The 21,230-nt window shown below is 40.5% G+C and overlaps 2 protein-coding genes and 1 pseudogene across 3 annotated transcripts; all 3 read left to right on the forward strand.

Moving 5' to 3' along the window:
- Positions 1 to 695: 695 nt before the first annotated feature.
- Positions 696 to 3,957, forward strand: LOC146978274 (uncharacterized; annotated as a pseudogene). Its single transcript, XR_015037069.1, has 3 exons — positions 696 to 2,550; positions 3,150 to 3,267; positions 3,441 to 3,957. The product of XR_015037069.1 is annotated as an uncharacterized LOC146978274 (transcript).
- A 2,375-nt stretch (positions 3,958 to 6,332) lies between these two features.
- On the forward strand, positions 6,333 to 10,569 carry LOC146978275 (uncharacterized). Its single transcript, XM_085790954.1, has 3 exons — positions 6,333 to 8,924; positions 9,538 to 9,655; positions 9,814 to 10,569. Exons 1-3 carry the CDS (start codon positions 6,392 to 6,394, stop codon positions 10,052 to 10,054), a joined length of 2,892 nt encoding a protein of 963 aa, XP_085647080.1. The 5' UTR covers positions 6,333 to 6,391; the 3' UTR covers positions 10,055 to 10,569.
- Positions 10,570 to 11,995: 1,426 nt separating this feature from the next.
- LOC146978276 (uncharacterized) lies at positions 11,996 to 17,499 on the forward strand. Its single transcript, XM_085790955.1, has 3 exons — positions 11,996 to 14,507; positions 16,853 to 16,970; positions 17,096 to 17,499. The coding sequence occupies exons 1-3, from the start codon at positions 11,996 to 11,998 to the stop codon at positions 17,334 to 17,336; spliced, it is 2,871 nt and encodes a 956-aa protein (XP_085647081.1). The 3' UTR covers positions 17,337 to 17,499.
- Positions 17,500 to 21,230: the final 3,731 nt, after the last annotated feature.

Here is a 21,230-nt window from a genome sequence, read left to right on the forward strand (position 1 = left end):
TTCATTGTGACTCAAAGAACATTCCTATGATGACCCTCAGGACGCCAACCATGTCATCAAACTTACCGCTGACGTATCTTGTCTTACTGCTGTTTGTCCTGCTTGATCTTAACCCATTGCAAGCTTATTTTTTGAAAGGCTGCAACATCCAGTATTCTCAGGATCCCTTGGCTGATGTAATTTTGAACTGTCTAAGCCATGAACTCAAATATGTCCCTGATGACATCCCCAGAGATGTAAGCTCAGTAAATATTTGCTTTAATTGTATTGAGCAGATCAACAAACAAGATTTTGGCATCCTGTCAAAGCTGAAATATTTGGACCTGAGTTTTAATTGCATTGCTCACGTGGACGATGGATCTTTCATCCATTTGATGACTTTGACAACACTTAGCATGGACTCAAATAAACTCACGAAACTGACAGGAAATCTTTTTCAGGGATTGTCCAACCTCACCATGCTTAGCCTGAGAGACAACAAAATTCAGCGTATTCATCCCTCAGCCTTTAGCTTCATGCCTAATTTACGTACTGTGATATTGGACAGTAACAAGCTCCAACGAGTAGTTGACATTCAGCCCATCCTACAGCTACCTCACCTTCAGATGTTGAACATCAGTTACAATCAATTTTACTCTTTTCAGTCCAAAGATCTGCAGCTAAATGTGCCCTCAAGCATTAAGTTGTTAGAAATATCTTCTAATTTTAAGATGGAAACCTTCAGCATCACAACACCAATCTTTCCCCACCTTGAGATAATAAATATTTACAGTTCTGGCCAAGACACTGGATTGAAATGGGACATACCTGACAAGAGTTTACTGAGGAACATCACTCGGCTGTTTTCAGGAACACCTGTAATGCCTTTGGAAGACTTTCAAAATGTCCTGGAGAGTCTTGACTCTCTGATGCATCTCACACTAATTCATGTGGAGAAATGGATTGAGAAAGGTCTGTTAGCCACAGTCTGCAAAATACCCACACTTAGGAAGCTAGATCTGTTCTTCAATCATGTTGCTGATATTGGTGACAAACTTATGAATTGTTCTCAGCTCAAAGATCTTGACTTGTCATGTATGAACATGGCTGAACTGTCTAACGGTTCAATACAATCAATGCAACAACTGAGGTCCCTGAATCTGAAATATAACTTATTGACCAAAGTGCCCAATGACATCAGGAGCCTCTCCTCCCTCAGGATCCTTGATCTAGGAAAAAATTATATCGTCACATTGGGCTGTGAGGATTTTATGAACGCAACACACCTCACAAATCTCGTTCTGCGCATAAACCACATTTCCACACTGGATGGGTGTACATTTGAAAATCTTAATGATCTGAAAGTTTTAGATTTGAGCGACAACCTGCTCTGGACATTCGGAGATGCCTTCAGTGCAGGTCTACAGAGACTTGAGTTCCTGGATTTGAGCAAAAACTCTATATCTGTTTTTGAAAGAGGGGTTTTTCAAAGTTTAGAGTCTGTGAAGTATTTAGATGTGATGTCCAAGAGCGTCGAAAGAGTAAAATCCAGGGCTTTTGATGGAATGAGGAACTTGAGAAGTCTTACTGTATCTCTTCCATATGACTATGAAGACAGATTTAGTGAGGTGCATCAGTTGGAAAACCTCACAGTCTACTTCAGTACAGAACTCAGTTTCAAAAGTCCTCTTCAAAGTGGTCAAAACTTGTTTTATAATTTGAACAATTTAAATGTTTTTACATTGATATGTGAGGGCTATCACTCTGGCTTCCCCTTGAACGTACCTATGGACATGTTCCAGGCCATGAAACATTTAGAGGTCTTCACAGCTGTAAATGTCTACACTGCTGCGCCAGATCCAAACACATTTCAGTACAACCGCCAGCTCAAGAATCTAACAATCAGGGAGACGGATTTGTCGGATTTAACCCCAGAACTGTTTTTGCCAATCCCAAACCTGGAGGTTCTTGAGCTTTCTCAAGTTAAGCTCCAATCTTTGGAATTTCTAGCCCAAGCCAACCTGACTGCACTAAGACATTTATGCTTAACCAGTAACAAGTTGACAGTTATCAATGAGATGGTCTTCCAGTTCCTCCCTTCGCTGACATATCTGGATCTGGATAGTAACCCATTCACCTGTGACTGCTCTAATGTTGGATTCATCCAATGGGTGAAGAGCAACAAACAAACTCAGGTTGTTAATGCCTACCAGTACATGTGCTCTTTTCCTGTAGCTGAACAAGGAAGCAAGTTGCTGGACTTTGACATCCAATCCTGTTGGATAGACTACAGCTTCCTCTATTTCATTACCAGCACTTGTCTGGTGCTTCTAACTCTGCTCTTATCCTTCATCTACCACTTTCTGCGGTGGCAGATATTCTACGCTTTCCACCTTTTCCAGGCCTTTCTCTATGACACAAAAAAGAAGATGAAGGGTGCTCCACATCACTATGACGCCTTCATCTCCTACAACGTTCACAATGAGGACTGGGTTTACAGAGAGATGCTGCCAGTGTTGGAGGGTGAGCAGGGCTGGAGACTCTGTCTGCACCACAGAGACTTCCAACCAGGTAAACTCAAATCTCCTTATCTGCTTGTTGTCTGCAAATTATGAATCACACATCACCAAAAACCTTCAGAAGTAGGGAAGTCATAAGAACTAAGTTAGTAAGTGCAGATCTCTAAGTATCTTAGATGTTGAGATTACTTGATTCTTCTAGTATGGAGAAGGGTAGTATAATAATCTGAATATGAGACTGGCAAGACTAATGTTTGCATTGAATCCAGACCATCAGGGATAAGAAGCTGCACTGACAGGTGAACAGGATGCGAAAGACTTTGGATGGGAAATGTGTCACTTTATTCTGCTCAGATTTTTCCAAAGAAAAGAGGCGTTCTTGATCCAGTGTTATCAATAACACTGAGAGCAGAAACACATTAGTGTTTTTCTGCTCTGTCAGTTGATGGTTTTGGACACATGTAATTTATTTGTAACTGTGAAGGTAACTGTGGGTATCATGTTGATCAGCTTCAGTGTAGCTTTGGGGTCATGTAAAAAAAAAAGTACAACTGTCAGATTTCATCTGCTGTAGCTAGTGTAATAAAGTAAGCATCAGGTCTATGCTATTTAGTCAGAACGCAGTGAGCCCTGGTCCTGTTGTCCCTACAGGTAAGCCCATCATAGAGAACATTACAGATGCCATCTACAGCAGCAGGAAGACCATCTGTGTGATCAGCCAGCACTACCTGAAGAGCGAGTGGTGCTCCAGAGAGATCCAGATGGCCAGGTGGGGGCACCACTCACACAGATTATAACGGAGCTCAATGAATAAGTTCAGAGGGCTGATAGAAAATCCAAATTTAACTTATGGAGTTCATCATGACCCATACATAACTTTTTTTCTGTTCTGGTCCAACCTGGTCTGCCCGGTCTTGTCCTGGTCTACATTTGTTATTGTAGCTTCCGTCTGTTTGACGAGCAGAAGGACGTGTTGATCCTGCTGTTCCTGGAGGAGATCCCGGACCGGAATCTGTCTCCCTACCACCGGATGAGGAAGCTGGTAAAGAAACACACCTACCTTAGCTGGCCTCAGGCCGGACAGCACACAGGGGTCTTCTGGCAGAACGTACAAAGAGCGCTGGAGACAGGAGATGCTCCGAGACCATAGACCCTCTTACTGGGCCTGCAGGTTGCTGAGCACTGTACAGGACATGTCACCTAAAATAAAAGGAAAAAGAAAATGTATGCCGCAGATCAGTTTCTCTGAGTCAGGTCCTTTAGGATTTGTAAAGATTCTATTTTTACCAACTGATTCATCTTGTCCTGACTGACTCAGATCTGGATGGACATGAATCGCTTGTTGATACTGTGATGTTACTTCCTGGAGATATCATTATCTCTATCGTCCCTTCAGAATAAACCTCTAGGTTTCCACTTAAAAGAACTTCATTGAGAATCCTGCTGTTTGGGGGTTTTCTTTAATATCACAGTCTCAGCATCCATGGCACAGTGTTGTGTTTATATTAATTTTATCCACACAAACAGATTGTTGGAGAGTAAAAGTAAAACCCATGTATTGTTTTATTTTATTTTGTTTTGTTTGTTTTGTTCTACATATCATCGACATAGAGGTTGTTTCAATCCAATACTTCTATCACGAAACTGTATACTTTTGTGACTTGTGTGAAACTGATTTAATGTCTTTATGTTTGACACCAATCTCAAAATAAAAGTCTACAAACTTCTTTGTTGTGTTTGTTTTGTTACCGGGCCAAACGGATTCAGAAGTAAATTGCCCTAAAAGAAAACATTACAGAAAACAACAAAGGCATTTCTTTTCTCTTTTTCATCCATCATTTTCTCCCCAATATGTCCCTTAGGGGCCACCATATTTTCCAGACCTTCACTTGAGGAAATGTTCAGCATTTGGACCTAAGTGAATTTTGATTGAGCACCCCTGAACTAGAGTGATGCACAGAAACATGGAGGAGACACTTGAAAGTGTTTGGGGTTTGAAATCTGTGTGACAGGTGGTCCTGACCATAGACTGTAAAAAGAATGGGCGTAGCAACCTTGATGTCACCCATTGGTTTGGGGGAGTCTGTTTTGTGATCCTACTACGGGCATTTGAACTGTGCCATCTTGGATTTTAGTGGGAGTCTACTTTCCATATTTGGAGAGGTGCAGCGGTTAGCCAGCTGAGAACCCGCCCACTGAACTCAAAGCAACCAATTAACGGCCGGTAACTGTCTGCGAACCTGTCACTCAACGTAACCCAGCCCCCATTTATGTACGAATTTTAAGCCTAAACAACACTACCCCCCCCCCCCACAGAGGAGGAAACTATCAGTAGAGACCAAAAAAATAAAATGTACCAGGCTGTAAATATGTTTTTTTAAGCTGTAAAGTCGGCTATTTTAACATGGGGGTCAATGGAGAGTAGCTCACTTCTGGTCCCAGCCCCCAGAGGCCACCGGAGAACTGCAGCTTTTTGAATGCGGAAGTGGTCTTCACTAGGAGAACCCTCAACTCCCCCCTTGGTCCTGACACAACTGAAACAACTACAGACAGACAGACTAAGACCAGACAAAAAAAAACTCAAAAAAGTAAGTCTTTTCAGGGCTTAAAAAAGATTGAATATTAACAGGAATCATCTAGATTTCAAGATGAAACATCTTTATAGAGTATCCACTGCAAGGTTCGTCCAGATGCACTGACACAGATGCACAGTCTTTAACACCTGCTGTAACTTTGTTTTCTAAAATGTTTACTAATGGTGACTGTGAACAGCAGTTTCGTTACTCTCAGATCATTTCAACCCTTATTTATTTCCTTCCTGTTAGTATTCAAATTAGACTAGAAGCACCTTGGTCTGTCACGTACTGAAGGCCACTGATCCACCACAGGCACTGATGAAGAAATCTGTCAGCAATTCTGAGTCTGTCTGCTCTAACATCTCAGACAGTGACTTATTCTATCCAGTGAGAGTGGCTGGCTTTAAGACTAAGGAAACAACTGAAATGTAAAGGAAGTGAAATGGCTGACATCAGATGTGACGATAACTCTTCACCTCAATTCACTAACTGCTCTTGTGGGGAAAAAAGCGGAGTGAGAGGAGGAGATGTGTTTAGCACCGACTCTGAAGATGAACTGTGAGTATTACCAGCAATTTATTAACCTTTGACATTGCTGAAACTCTTGAAGTTAAAATTGAAGCTAGAGAGGAGAACTGCTGACATGCTGATGTATAGTTATTTTTCTTGTTACCAGTTGTTTGTAATATTTGCACATATTTGTGCAAAAGAAGTTGAGTAGCAAAACTCCACTCGAGATGTGTCAAGTCTCTACATACTGATGAATAGATAGGCTAGACGGTTAAGTAACCACGGCAGAAGTAAATATAGCCCCTGATGTTTTACTAGATAGCATAATTTTATTTATATATTCAACAATTATGTTGTTATTCTGTCATACCCTCACCTAGTTTTACAGTAATGCTCTAAACATGTTTTGATAATGATAATAAGGAGCAATGGGTGCAGATAATTTCTTGACTGAAAGATGCTATACATATATGTTTGTTTTCATTATCATTATCATATTTATTATTACCACTATATAACCTAATAAATCAACATTAATCAGTAATGAAAATGACTGTTAGTAAGCCTGTCTGTAAGTATTTTGGGGCAGGTTACCTGTTTTCAAAGCTAAGATAACCTAAACCTAGGCTGACCTCTTTGACCCCCACTTTATGTATATTTTAGTGCTATGGATTTAAAAAAGAACAACAACAAAAAACTATTAAACTATTCTTTTTTTTGCGTATATGTTTATACTCTACAGATCTGCTGCTTTGACCAACATTAATAGTAACAGAAACATTTAATTGTGACTCAACAAATATTCCTATGATGACCCTGAGGACGCCAACAATGGGAAGTCTGTCGTTGAACTTAACAAAGACGAATCTTGTCTTAGTTCTATCTGTCCTGCTTAATCTTAACTCTTATGTAGCTTATTTTCTGAAAGGCTGCAACATCCAGTATTCTCAAGATCCCTTAGCTGATGTAGTTTTGGACTGTTCACAACATAAACTCAAATCTGTACCTGATGACATCCCCAGAAATGTGAGCTCAGTAAAACTTACCTTCAATTGTATTGAGCAGATCAACAAACAAGATTTTGGCATCCTGTCAAAGCTGAAATATTTGGACCTGAGATTTAATTGCATTGCTCACGTGGACGATGGATCATTTATCCATTTGATGACTTTGACAACACTTAGCATTGACTCAAATAAACTCACGAAACTGACAGGAAATCTTTTTCAGGGATTGTCCAACCTCACCATGCTTAGCCTCAGAGCCAACCAAATTCAGTTCATTCATTCCTCAGCCTTTAGCTTCATGCCCAATTTACGTACTGTGATATTGGACAGTAACAAGCTCCAACAAGTGGTTGACATTCAGCCCATCCTACAGCTACCTCACCTTCAGATGTTGAACATCAGTTACAATCAATTTACCTCTTTTCAGTCCAAAGATCTGCAGCTAAACGTGCCCTCAGGCCTTAATGTGTTAGATATTTCTTTCAATTATAAGATGGAAACCTTCAGCATCACAACACCAATCTTTCCCTACCTTGAGATGATAGACATTTCCAGTTCTGGTCAAGAAACTGGACTGAAATGGGACATACCTGACAAGAGTTTACTGAGGAACATCACACAGCTGATTTCTAGAACACCTGCAATGCCTTTGAAAGACTTTCAAAATGTCTTGGAGAGTCTTGACTCTCTCATGCATCTTAGACTAAATTATGTGGACGAATTGCTCAAAAATGGTTTGTTAGCTACAGTCTGCAAAATACCCACGCTTAGGAAGCTAGATCTGTTCTATAATCATGTTGCTGATATTGGTGACAAACTTATGACTTGTTCTCAGCTCAATGACCTTGACTTGTCATGTATGAACATGGCTGAGCTGTCTAACGGTTCAATACAATCAATGCAAAGACTGAGATCCCTGAACCTGGAGGTAAACGCACTCACCAAAGTGCCCAATGACATAAGGAGCCTCTCCTCTCTAAGGACCCTTTATCTCCAAGATAATCATATCACCACATTGGACTGTGAGGATTTTGTGAACACGACACACCTCATATATCTCGATCTCAGCATGAACCGCCTTTCCACACTGGACGGGTGTACCTTTGAAAATCTTATTGAGCTAAAAGTTTTAGATCTGAGTGACAATCTTCTGTGGACATTTGGAGATGCCTTCAGTACGGGTCTATGGAGGCTCGAGGTCTTGGATTTGAGCAAAAACTTTGTATCTCTTTTTGAAAGAGGGGTTTTTCAAGGTTTAGAGTCCGTAAAATATTTGGATGTTGTGTCAAAGAACATTGGGAGGGTAAAACGCAAGACTTTTGAAGGAATGGCAAACTTGAGAAGTCTGACAGTATCTCTTCCATTGGAGTATGAAGAGAAATTCAGTGAGGCGCAGCAGTTGGAAAACCTCACAGTTTACTTCAGTACAGAAATCAGTTTCAAAAGTCCTCTTCAAAGTGATCAAAGACTGTTTACTAATTTAAACAATTTAAAAGTTTTCACAGTGATATGTGAGGGCTATCACTCTGGCTTCCCCTTGGATGTACCTTTGGACATGTTCCAGGCCATGAAACATTTGGAGGTCTTCACCGCTGTTAATGTCTACAATGCTGCGCCAGATCCAAACACATTTCAGTACAACCATCAGCTCAAGATTCTAACAATCAGAGAGACTGATTTGTCGGATTTAACCCCAGAATTGTTTCTGCCAATCCCAAACCTGGAGGTTCTTGAGCTTTCTCAAGGTAATCTCCAATCTTTGGATTTTCTGGCCCAAGCCAACCTGTTTGCACTAAGACATTTGAGCCTGATCAGTAACAAGTTGACAGTCATCAATGAGACGGTCTTCCAGTTCATCCCTTCGCTGACATATCTGGATCTGGATAGTAACCCATTCACCTGTGACTGCTCTAATGTTGGATTCATCCAATGGGTGAAGAGCAACAAACAAACTCAGGTTGTTAATGCCTACCAGTACATGTGCTCTTTTCCTGTGGCTGAACAAGGAAGCAAGTTGCTGGACTTTGACATCCAGTCTTGTTGGATAGACTACAGCTTCCTCTATTTCATTACCAGCACTTGTCTGGTGCTTCTAACTCTGCTCTCATCCTTCATCTACCACTTTCTGCGGTGGCAGATAGTCTACGCCTTCCACCTTTTCCAGGCCTTCCTCTATGACACAAAAAAGAAGAGGAAGGGTGCTCCACATCACTATGACGCCTTCATCTCCTACAACGTTCACGATGAGGACTGGGTTTACAGAGAGATGCTGCCAGTGTTGGAGGGTGAGCAGGGCTGGAGACTCTGTCTGCATCACAGAGACTTCCAACCAGGTAAACTCAAGTCTTCTTATCTGCTTGTTGTCTGCAAATTATGAATCGCACATCACCAAAAATCTTTCAGAAGTAGGGAAGTCACAAGAACTAAGTTAGTAAGTGCAGATCTCTAAGTATCTTAGATGTTGAGATTACTTGATTCTTCTAGTATGGAGAAGGGTAATATAATAATCTGAACATCAGACTGGCAAGACTAATGTTTGCATTGAATTCAGGGATAAGAAGCTGCACTGACAGGTGAACAGGATGTGAAAGACTTTGGATGGGAAATGTGTCACTTCGTTCTGCTCAGAGTTTTCCAAAGAAAAAAGGTGTTCTTGATCCATTCTTATCAATAATACTGAGAGCAGAAACACGTTAGTGTTTTTCTGCTCTGTCAGTTGATGGTTTTGGACACATGCAGGTAATTTATATGTAACTGTGAAGGTAACTGTGGGTATCATGTTGATCAGCTTCAGTGTAGCTTTTGGGTCATGTAAAAATGTACAATCTTATGTTGTCACGGTCAGATTTCATCTGCTGTAGCTACTGTAATAAAGTAAGCATTAGGTCTATGAGTTGGTGCTATTAAGTCAGAACCCAGTGAGCCCTGATCCTGTTGTCCCTACAGGTAAGCCCATCATAGAGAACATTACAGACGCCATCTACAGCAGCAGGAAGACCATCTGTGTGATCAGCCAGCACTACCTGAAGAGCGAGTGGTGCTCCAGAGAGATCCAGATGGCCAGGTGGGGGCACCACTCACACAGATTATAACAGAGCTCAATGAATAAGTTCAGAGGGCTGATAGAAAATCCAAATGAAACTTATGCAGGTTTTCATGACCCATACCTAACTTTCATTCTGGTCTCTCTGGTCTTGTCCTGGTCTGCGTTTGTTATTGTAGCTTCCGTCTGTTCGACGAGCAGAAGGATGTCTTGATCCTGCTGTTCCTGGAGGAGATCCCGGCCCGGAAGCTGTCTCCCTACCACCGCATGAGGAAGCTGGTAAAGAAACGCACCTACCTTAGCTGGCCTCAGGCCGGACAGCACACAGGGGTCTTCTGGCAGAACATACAAAGAGCGCTGGAGACAGGAGATGCTCCCACCGAGACCACAGACCCTCTCACTGGACCTGCAGGTTGCTGAGCACTGTACAGGACATGTCACCTAAAATAAAAGGAAAAAGAAAATGTATCAGTTTCTCTTGGTCAGATCCTTAAGGATTTGTAAAGATTCTATTTTTACCCATTACCAACTGATTTATCTCGTCCTGACTGACTCAGATCTGAATGAACATGAATCGCTTGTTGATCTTGTGATGTTACTTTCTGGAGATATCATTATCTCTATCGGCCCTTCAGAATAAACCTCCAGGTTTCCACTTAAAAGAACTTCATTGGGAATCCTGCTGTTTGGGGTTTTCTTTAATATGACATGGTCTCAGCATCCACGGTACACTGTTGTGTTTATATGAATTTTATCCACACAAACAAATTGCTGGAGAGTAAAAGTAACCTATGTATTGTTTTACTTTGTTTTGTTTGTTTTATTCTACATATCATTTAGTGATAGAAAGAGGTACGGTAGTAACCTGGCTTGTAAGCTTCTTTTCCAATGTGTAATACTGGAATCTTTATTTGCGCTGTAGTAATTATATCAAAGGTTATTAATGAATAAAAGATTAAAACATTTAACTGTTTCCTTATCCTAAAGCCTTTCCTTTTGTACTCCTCAGTAATGGTATGAATGGTGGACAGTATCCCTTCCAACATTTGAAAGTGTTGGGGTTTGAAATCTGTGTGACGATGGTGGATGGTCCTGATACAATTAACTGAAACAACTACAGACAGAGAGAAAAAGGCCAAAAAAAAAACCCACCAAAAAATACTTGCCTATAACATTCTTTGGTTTGTAAAGCAATGTTCCCAGATCACAGTAAGTCTCTTTGGGGCTTAAAAAAGATTGAACATTAATAGGAATCATCTCGATTTCAAGATTAAACGTCTTTGTAGCGTATCCACTGCAAGGTTTGTCCAGATGCACTGACACAGATGCACAGTCTTTAACACGTTTTCTAAAATATCTAAGTGTGAACAGCAGTTCCGTTACTCTCAGATCAGTTCAACCCTTATTTATTTCCTTCCTGTTAGTATTGAAATTAGACTAGAAGCATCTCATTCTTGTTCTGTTTTGTACTGAAGGCCACTGATCCACCACAAGCACTGAAGAAGAAATCTGTGAGCAGTTCTGAGTCTGTCTGCTCTAACATCTCAGACAATGACTTATTCTATCCAGTGACAGAGGCTGGCTTTAAGACTAAGGACACAAGTGAAATGTAAAGGAAGTGAAATGGCTGACATCCGATGTGACGGTTACTCTTCCTCTCAATTCACTAACTGCTCTCAGAGGAGGAGATGTGTTCAGCACCGACTCTGAAGATGAACTGTGAGTATTACCAGCAATTTATTAACCTTTGGCATTGCTGACACTAAATATGAAGATAAAATTGAAGCTACTGTAGAGGGGGGAACTGCTGACATACTGATGTATAGTTATTTTTCTTGTTCCCAGTTGTTTATAATATTTGCAAATATTTGTGCAAAAGAAGTTGAGTATAGCAAAAGTCCACTCCAGGTGTGTCAAGTCTCTAAATACTGATGAATAAATGAAATAAACATAGCCCCTGAAGTTTTACTAGATAGCAGAATTGCATTTATATATTCAACAATTATCCTATATGTTGTTACTCCCACCTAGTTTTACAGTAATGCTCTACACATGTTTTGATAATGATAATGAGGTGCTATACATATACTGTATGTTTGTTTTCATTATCATGTTCATATTTATTATTACCACTATATAACCTAATAATTCAAAATTAATCAGTAATGAAAATGACTGTTAGTAAGCCTGTCTGTAAGTATTTTGGGGCAGGTTAGCTGTTTTCAAAGCTAAAATAACCTAAACCTCTCGTATATATGTTTATACTCTGCAGATCTGCTGATTTGACCAACATTGATAGTAACAGAAACACTTCATTGTGACTCAACAAATATTCCTATGATGACCCTGAGGACGCCAACAATGGGAAGTCTGTCGTTGAACTTAACAAAGACGAAGCTTGTCTTAGTTCTATCTGTCCTGCTTAATCTTAACTCTTATGTAGCTTATTTTCTGAAAGGCTGTAACATCCAGTATTCTCAAGATCCCTTAGCTGATGTAGTTTTGGACTGTTTACAACATAAACTCAAATCTGTCCCTGATGACATCCCCAGAAATGTGAGCTCAGTAAAACTTACCTTCAATTGTATTGAGCAGATCAACAAACAGGATTTTGGCATCCTGTCAAAGCTGAAATATTTGGAGCTGGGTTTTAATTGCATTGCTCATGTGGATGATGGATCTTTCATCCATTTGATGGCTTTGACAAAACTTAGCATGGACTCAAATAAACTCACGAAACTGACAGGAAATCTTTTTCAGGGATTGTCCAACCTCACCATGCTTAACCTCGCATCCAACGAAATTCAGTTTATTCATCCCTCAGCCTTTAGCTTCATGCAAAATTTACATACTGTGATATTGGACAGTAACAAGCTGCAACAAGTGGTTGACATTCAGCCCATCCTACAGCTACCTCACCTTCAGATGTTGAACATCAGTTACAATCAATTTTACTCTTTTCAGTCCAAAGATCTGCAGCTAAATGTGCCCTCAAGCATTAAGGTGTTAGATATTTCTTACAATTATAAGATGGAAACCTTCAGCATCACAACACCAATCTTTCCCCACCTTGAGATGATAGACATTTCCAGTTCTGGCCAAGACACTGGACTGAAATGGGACATACCTGACAAGAGTTTACTGAGGAACATCACACAGCTGATTTCTGGAAGACCTGCATTGCCTTTGAAAGACTTTCAAAATGTCCTGGAGAGTCTTGACTCTCTCATGCATCTTAGACTAAATTATGTGGATAAATTGCTCAAAAAGGGTTTGTTAACTACAGTCTGCAAAATACCCACACTGAAAAGGCTGGAGCTGTACTACAATTATGCTCCTAATATTGGTGACAAACTTATGACTTGTTCTCAGCTCAATGACCTTGACTTGTCATGTATGCACATGGGTGAACTGTCTAACGGTTCAATACAATCAATGCAACAACTGAGGTCCCTGAATCTGAACGGAAACGTACTCACCAAAGTGCCCAATGACATCAGGAGCCTCTCCTCTCTAAGGACCCTTTATCTCCATGGTAATCATATCACCACATTGGACTGTGAGGATTTTGTGAACACGACACACCTCACATATCTCGATCTCAGCATCAACCGCCTTTCCACACTGGACGGGTGTACCTTTGAAAATCTTATTGAGCTAAAAGTTTTAGATCTGAGTGACAATCTTCTGTGGACATTTGGAGATGCTTTCAATACAGGTCTAGAGAGGCTCGAAGTCTTGTATTTGAACAAAAATATTGTATCTATCTTTGAAAAAGGGGTTTTCGAAGGTTTAGAGTCTGTGAAATATTTAGATGTGGTGTCCAAGAGCATCGAAAGAGTGAAGTCCAGTGCTTTTGACGGAATGGGGAACTTGAGAAGTCTGACAGTATCCCTTCCATTGGTGTATGAAGTCAGATTCAGTGAGTTGCATCAGTTGGAAAACCTCACAGTCTACTTCAATACTGACGGTATCAGTTTCAACAGTTCTCTTCAAAGTGATCGAAGACTGTTTGGAAATTTAAACAATTTAAAAGTTTTCACAGTGATATGTGAGGGCTATCACTATGGCTTCCCCTTTGATGTCCCTGAGAACATGTTCCAGGCCATGAAACATTTGGAGGTCTTCACAGCTGTAAATGTCTACACTGCTGCGCTAGATCCAAACACATTTTGGTACAACCACCAGCTCAAGAATCTAACAATCAGGGAGACTGATTTGTCGGATTTAACCCCAGAATTGTTTCTGCAAATCCCAAACCTGCAGGTTCTTGATCTCTCTTACGATAATCTCCAATCTTTGGATTTTCTGGCCCAAGCCAACCTGTTTGCACTAAGACATTTGAGCCTGATCAGTAACAAGTTGACAGTCATCAATGAGACGGTCTTCCAGTTCCTACCTTCGCTGACATATCTGGATCTGGATAGTAATCAATTCATTTGTGACTGCTCTAATGTTGGATTCATCCAATGGGTGAAGAGCAACAAACAAACTCAGGTTGTTAATGGCTTCCAGTACATGTGCTCTTTTCCTGTGGCTGAACAAGGAAACAAGTTGCTGGACTTTGACATCCAGTCCTGTTGGATAGACTACAGCTTCCTCTATTTCATTACCAGCACTTGTCTGGTGCTTCTAACTCTGCACTCATCCTTCATCTACCACTTTCTGCGGTGGCAGATAGTCTACACCTTCCACCTTTTCCAGGCCTTCCTCTATGACACAAAAAAGAAGAGGAAGGGTGCTCCACATCACTATGATGCCTTCATCTCCTACAACGTTCACGATGAGGACTGGGTTTACAGAGAGATGCTGCCAGTGTTGGAGGGTGAGCAGGGCTGGAGACTCTGTCTGCACCACAGAGACTTCCAACCAGGTAAACTCAAGTTTCCGTATTTGCTTGTTGTCTGACACCAGTGTTGTTTTTGGCAGGCATTTTAGATTTAGTCTTAGTCTTAGTCTTTTTGACGAAAATACTTATTAGTCATTTCTATGTGTGATAGTTTTAGTCTAGTTTTAGTCGACGAAAACTCAACAAGGTTTTCGTCTAGTTTTAGTCCGTTTTGGTAAAAAAAAAAAAAAAAAAAAGTCTTAACAAATTAATTCAATAAAGGAATGGTTTTACACATAATGTTTCCACCCAATGGCAAATACTTTATGGTCTAAGGATTATGCATTAGCCTACACACAGATAAAGTGGTAACAGTAGTGCATTCAGTTTTTTTTCTGCTGGATTATATTTAAAATACGTCCATATATCTTCTGGTCGAGTGACGGCAGGTGTGTTGAGCAGAATGCGCTGCATGTCAGGTGGTGGTGTGACCACACAAGGATGCAGCAGCTTTGCAGATACTTGTTGATTCTAATTGAATAATAAGCAGAAATGTCGTGCATTTTGAACGTCTGACCATCCACCCGTCAGCGCCGCGGAGCGGCTGCACCGCGGTCACCAGAGCAGCTGATCACTACCTGCTGCTCTCTGCCGCTCTAAACACAAGCACCGGGCGCACCGCGGGCCCGCTCGTCTCAGCAGCGTCGTCCTACTTTTAACTAAATCATGTGAAGCTTAGAGTAATGACAATCCATAGTATGGAATTTAGAGGCGATCACAGCCCTACCACTAACATTTACGTCCGTTCTCGTCTCGTCAACGAAAACTCACACGTCTCGTCATGTTTTCGTCATCAGAGAGCCGTGTTTATCTCGTCACCGTCTCGTCATCGTCATGAAAAAAAGGGGCGTCAACGAAAATATTTCGTCATCGTCATCGTTAACGAAAACAACACTGTCTGACACACAACACGAAAAACCCTCAGAAGTAGGGAAGTCACAATAACTGATAATTCTGCACTAAGTTGGTAAGTGCAGAGCTCTAAGAATCTCTTTGAACAAAAACATTGGTAATTATAGCTGCTGTGCAACAATGGTCGGGGCCGGGCAATTTTAGGCAAAATTAGGAAATTTGAAAGTGAAAGTTCCAAAGCAGTAGCACATAGGGTTGATTTGTTATGAATTTTCAAAGTTTTGTAATTGAGGCTTGCTGTAGTGCTGCCATCAGGACTATTTTCTTGGGTTTCCAGGTGAGGACATCTGGCATGGGACTGGACCTTTTTGAAAAGTATTTCTCATATGGAAATGTTGCACGAGGCTTGAACAATCGTCAACACCAACAACCATCCTCTATCTCACTGCAATAATTAGCAAGTTCAAATGTCACATGTAGCTTCAGAAATTGACTAAGCCAGTCAATCACCTGTGTGAAAGCAGCTGTTAGCATGAAAAGGCAGATTTCAAATGGCCTTCAAAAATTCAGTTATTACGACAAAAATTTCACAAAAATTCACAAATTGCATCTAGACAGCATAGAGATGTTGGTACACATCAACACAACAATGAATTATTGGCTCCGTAAGTGAAAAACTGATTTTAAAAAGTCAGTTTTTGCATTGACTCCCAATTGTTCGCATGACAGCAAAATTCAAACTCATACAGATATTTTATTTGGTCATGCAACATCCAAAATTTTGTCACTTTTTTTTATGAACATTGAAAATGTATTTAGCAAGAATGTGCGAGTATACAGTATGTTTACAGTCAAACATTTTGATGCACTGTAGGTTCAATTTTCGATAAATCAAAAATCTGTGTGAAACCTTTGTGTAATAGTCTTTAAATTTAGGTGAATAGATTTTTTCTTAAGTGGTTGTTGTTGAGTTGTTTGTTCATGTCCTTCCAACTGTAACATTTAACGTTTCTCTCATCCTGTTATTTTAACTCTTATCTGCTTCCTGCCAGTCACATTGTGAATGCAGAGCACAGTTATTTTTTCATGTGGTTCTTTAATGTCAGGAGTTTCACATCCCTTTTAAGAAAACAATTCAAACACAACTAGTGAGAGAGATATGTTCATTATCTCTGTCAGCTCAGGGGGCGGGATTAGCTGTTGGCTTCAGTGGTCTGGTCAGAACTGAGGCTGTGGTCGGTTTTACTCTGTTGATACTGTGTTTGAGGCAGTTTGATGAACATTACCAGTATTTGTCAGGCTCTGTGTCTGACGTGATGTTGTGTTTCTCTAAAAGGGGAACCCTTCTACTGTTAGATTTAATCTGCTGTAGCTAATGAAGTTAGCATCAGGTCTATGAGTTAGTGCTTTAAAGTTAGAGCCCATGAGCCCTGTTCCTTGAATTCGCAGATGACGGCTACATACTGTTGTCCCGACAGGTAAGCCCATCATAGAGAACATTACAGACGCCATCTACAACAGCAGGAAGACCATCTGTGTGATCAGCCAGCGCTACCTGCAAAGTGAATGGTGCTCCAGAGAGATCCAGTTGGCCAGGTGGGGGCTGATACAAAATCCTAATGAAACTTATGCAGGTTATCATGACCCATATCTAACTTTTATTCTGTTCTGGTCCAACCTGGTCTGTCCTGTCTTCTCCCGGTCTGCGTTTGTTATTGTAGCTTCCGTCTGTTTGACGAGCAGAAGGACGTGTTGATCCTGCTGTTCCTGGAGGAGATCCCGGCCCGGAAGCTGTCTCCCTACCACCGCATGAGGAAGCTGGTAAAGAAACGCACCTACCTTAGCTGGCCTCAGGCCGGACAGCACACAGGGGTCTTCTGGCAGAACGTACAAAGAGCGCTGGAGACAGGAGATGCTCCCACCGAGACCAGAGACCCGCTAACTGGACCTGCAGGTTGCTGAGCACTGAACCGGTCGTGTCATTAAATATAAAAGCAAAAAGAAAATTGTATGCAGCAGATCAGATTCTCTGAGTCAGGTCCTTCAGCATTTGCAATTTTCATATTTCAACTGATTGCTGACTCACTGACATCTGAATGGACATGAAGCACTTGTTGATATTGTCATGTCACTTCCTAGGAATATAAATGTGTCCATTGAGAGAGATGAAGAACTTCATTCAAAATCCTGATGGTTATATCACAAAACATAAACATCCATGATACTGCGTTGTGTTTGTATTAACCCCCCCCCAAAAAAAAAAAAAAAGATTATTGTATATTGAAATGTATGCATGTACAGTACAGTATTGTTTGTTTTTGTTTTTATTCTACATATATTTCATTTTGTAGTAGAAAGATAAAAGTAGTTCTGTTTGTTCTTTTTCTCTCCCTCTCTAGTCCTGATTGATGATCAGACTTTTATTCTGCTTTGTTAATATAACCTATATACCTAACCTGGCTCATGAGCTTCTTTTCCAGTGTGTAATATTGAAGTCTTTATTTGCTTTGTAGTCATATTAAAGGTCCCTGTGGTTTCTGAATAAAAGGATATAAACATTTAACTGTTTTCTCATTCTGAAGCTTTTCCTTTTTTTCAAATTCAGTAACCGTATAAATGTTGGACAGTAGAGATGTGTCCCTGAATTGTCTGTCAGTATATTCATATACTGAATTCTGCTGTGTGTGTGTGTGTGTGTGTGTGTGTGTGTGTTGGGGGGGGAGAGAGGGCGGAATAGATTGATAAGAGACCATCATGTCTCAAAACAATCAGCCATCTTATTTTATGACTCTATCAACATGCACACACACACACACACACACACACACACACACACACAGAAATCAGCATATCTAAGTTATTTATCAGGCACTTTATTTACTTTGGCTGTGACATGAACAAATTGGAAACATCCTCCCTCGGTTAGTTTATTAAATCTCACTTCTACAATGCAATAACACGTTATTAAAGTTAGAAAAATAAAATGCACTTAGTGCTTGTAACTTTTCATTAATTTGTGCATTTATAAAGTGAAACAGGTGAGCTCCAGGCTCTCAGCTGAGAACTGATGATGTGAAGTTAAGGATACTAGAAGAACATTTTGAAACCACTTTTACTATTAGCATCAGGGGCAGCAGGATTGATGATGGTGCAACAAAATGCTGACACCTCCTGACCACTGGGGGACGCTGAATTTCTCCTTCAGTTCACTTCACATTTTCTAATCCACTGTTGAAAGCTTTAAATATCTACATTTGATCACAGTCATGGCATTCATCGTCTATATAGTCAACATCTGAACACATTGCTGCGACATTATTGCTGAAGAGCCAATCAGCTCAGAGAAAACACTCAAAGAGGACGAGGACTTGAAAGATAAAAGTGAAGGAGGTGAGTTTAATTTACTGAGAAGAACGACAGATGGAGGAGAGAGAGAGCAGAAGACGACAAAGACTGAGGTCAAAGACGACTTTAGATTTAATTTAGAGTGATGGACAGAAATGGAGGAGACACTCGAAAGTGTTTGTGTTTTGAAATCTGTGTGCTGCCACTGCAAAGGGCTTTATGTTAGACAATAAATCACTTTATATTTCACGGTTTTCTTTTTCAGATTAAGATGAAGGCTGTCTGGGTAGGAAGAGCAGAGATTTAAAGATGATACTGTCAGAGATAATCAGAAAAATGTCAACCCAAAATCACATCTGGGTAAAAGCTGATAGACTGAAAAGCCCGAGTGTGGGACAGGTTTACATATTTCTGGAAAGGCTTCATAATTAAAAGTTCCTCTTTAAACCTAAGACCATAAAATCTCAAGTTTTACTTGTTGTCAAGGTTACTACAGAAGCAGCATTTGCAACACAGTGGTAAGGGCAGAGACAGGTGACGCAATGTGACAATCTGTCAGAGGCCATATCATTTTGGTTTTGCAACTGTGTGAAGTTGTGTGAAGCTGCAAGTGTAATATTGTTTTGAGTCACATGGAAACACCTCTACATTCAGACTGCAAGTCTTAATGCTCAATTTTTTTTGGTGTTCACGTTAGCTTTTAAAATGTGACCTATATCAGATTCCAGTATGAACTGTTCGTGGTTTCAAACTGGCCCACATGTGCAAAAGAATAATAACAACGAGGTCAGGCGCAGCACACTGTTGTTCAGGAAACATGGATGAAATTAGCATTTTCGCTTTTATTTCAACATGTCTGTGCAATGGAAGCCCAAAAACATCTCAGCAGGTGCTGAGGAGGAAACAAACGACAAAAAAGAGAGCCAAGCATTGTGTTTTGGCGTTTTGCAGGTCTGTGTGCATGCGGTTATGAAGCCAGGAGTGGTGGGACAGTGATGTGGACAGTAAAACTGTGACAAATGTCGATATAAAGTGAAGTAAAAGTCATATCAAATCTGCCTTAGTTGTTCACACTGTGGTCACATTGAAAAAAAATCAGATCCAGGCAGGCAAGAGCAACAAAAAAGAAGAAGAAAAGGCCACTTGACCCCCACAAAAAATCCAACTTGGGCCTTTTGCCTGCAGTCTGAACATCGCTGTCATTTGTGCTACATGAAGCACAGGATGTTAAATTCACCATGGATTACTAAGGAAATGAATTCCCCTTTATATTTTTTGTTGTGCTTGGAAAAGTTGCTGTTCCCTTCTTTTCTTCAAGGCCTACATTCTTCTTACATGGTTCACTCAGACTTTCAAGCCGTGTCTGCTTTGTGTCCTGAAGCCACAACAAACACTAGACATTAGACCTTGCAATAATCCAGCAGACACAGGAAGTGTCCGGCTCAGTGTTGATATAACAGCACTGTGTTGTTGTTGTTATTGTGGAGATGAGGAGGTTATTGACTGTGGTATCGGTCGGCTCCCTAGAAACACTGCTTTATTACACTGTTCATTAATACTACAGCAGATACATACAAACACACATGAAATATCATGTAACTAATACAGCTAAACTCCTCTCTCTTTGTTTACTGCCCTTTGTACTACATTAGCTACTTTTCTGGTGTATTTTAAGGGTGTTGTGAACTCAAAAGTAGGCTACTTGCAAAGATCCAAATAAAACAACACATAAACAAAGACTGAGGGTTAAACACACTTGTCTTGTCCAGCGGTTGGTTTGTGGAAACTGTCCTGAGAGGCAATAGGTTGTCTGTGCAGCAGTTTGCCAGGACTCATAGTTGCATTTTGTTGTTCGGCGACATCTACTGGCCGTACTTATTATGACAGGAGCGAAGGGAAAAGTGCGGTGGCTTAATATAAAGAGATGATTATTGAGATGGTGAATGGTTGGCTCAACAAAACAGAGGGATAACCACTTTTGTCAAGTGTTGAGGAAGCAATTATTTCATCCCAAATTGCCATCATTGTTATCCCAATCTAACCAAACCATGACTGTAGTATACCATGGCGAATTAAGTGGGTATGCTGCTCTTACACCCCACATGTTTATTACTGTACGCACTATAGGGTCGTATAGTTGGATTTATGGCTTGTGGTCAGTGTGGTAGAGCCGTCACAGTTGAATTTACGTTGAAACAACATGCATGATAATTATGTAACAATAAATTAGTAATAATATTCAGTGGAAAATCCAGTTTTGATTTTGATAGGTGTAGAGCTGTGTGGTTTAATGAACTGTAGCCTTGTCTTTCTGTTTGGAGGTTTATGGTCATGGTTCAGATCATGACGTCCTCTCTGGATTTGAGAGTTGTCCTCCACTGTAGATATAGAGGGGACTTTTGCAACCATACAATTGATTTGTCTTCCTCACATTTTCTATTTTTTCCCACTGTGACTTTTAGAAAGATCCCGGCAAACCGACAGCCTTTGTTAGAGTTCAACTTCCTCATT

The sequence above is a fragment of the Trachurus japonicus genome, chromosome 11 (genome assembly GCF_045865225.1).
Source record: "Trachurus japonicus isolate A0001 chromosome 11, Traja_1.0".
Classification (NCBI taxonomy): Eukaryota; Metazoa; Chordata; class Actinopteri; order Carangiformes; family Carangidae; genus Trachurus; species Trachurus japonicus.

Excerpts from the sequence above, each read along its gene's own strand:
- LOC146978275 (XM_085790954.1), top strand. The coding sequence starts at position 6,392 with ATGATGACCCTGAGGACGCCAACAATGGGAAGTCTGTCGTTGAACTTA. Across the intron at positions 8,925-9,537 it reads TCACAGAGACTTCCAACCAG|GTAAGCCCATCATAGAGAAC; the intron begins GTAAACTCAAGT and ends TTGTCCCTACAG. Across the intron at positions 9,656-9,813 it reads AGAGAGATCCAGATGGCCAG|CTTCCGTCTGTTCGACGAGC; the intron begins GTGGGGGCACCA and ends TTGTTATTGTAG.
- LOC146978276 (XM_085790955.1), top strand. The coding sequence starts at position 11,996 with ATGGGAAGTCTGTCGTTGAACTTAACAAAGACGAAGCTTGTCTTAGTT. Across the intron at positions 14,508-16,852 it reads CCACAGAGACTTCCAACCAG|GTAAGCCCATCATAGAGAAC; the intron begins GTAAACTCAAGT and ends TTGTCCCGACAG. Across the intron at positions 16,971-17,095 it reads AGAGAGATCCAGTTGGCCAG|CTTCCGTCTGTTTGACGAGC; the intron begins GTGGGGGCTGAT and ends TTGTTATTGTAG.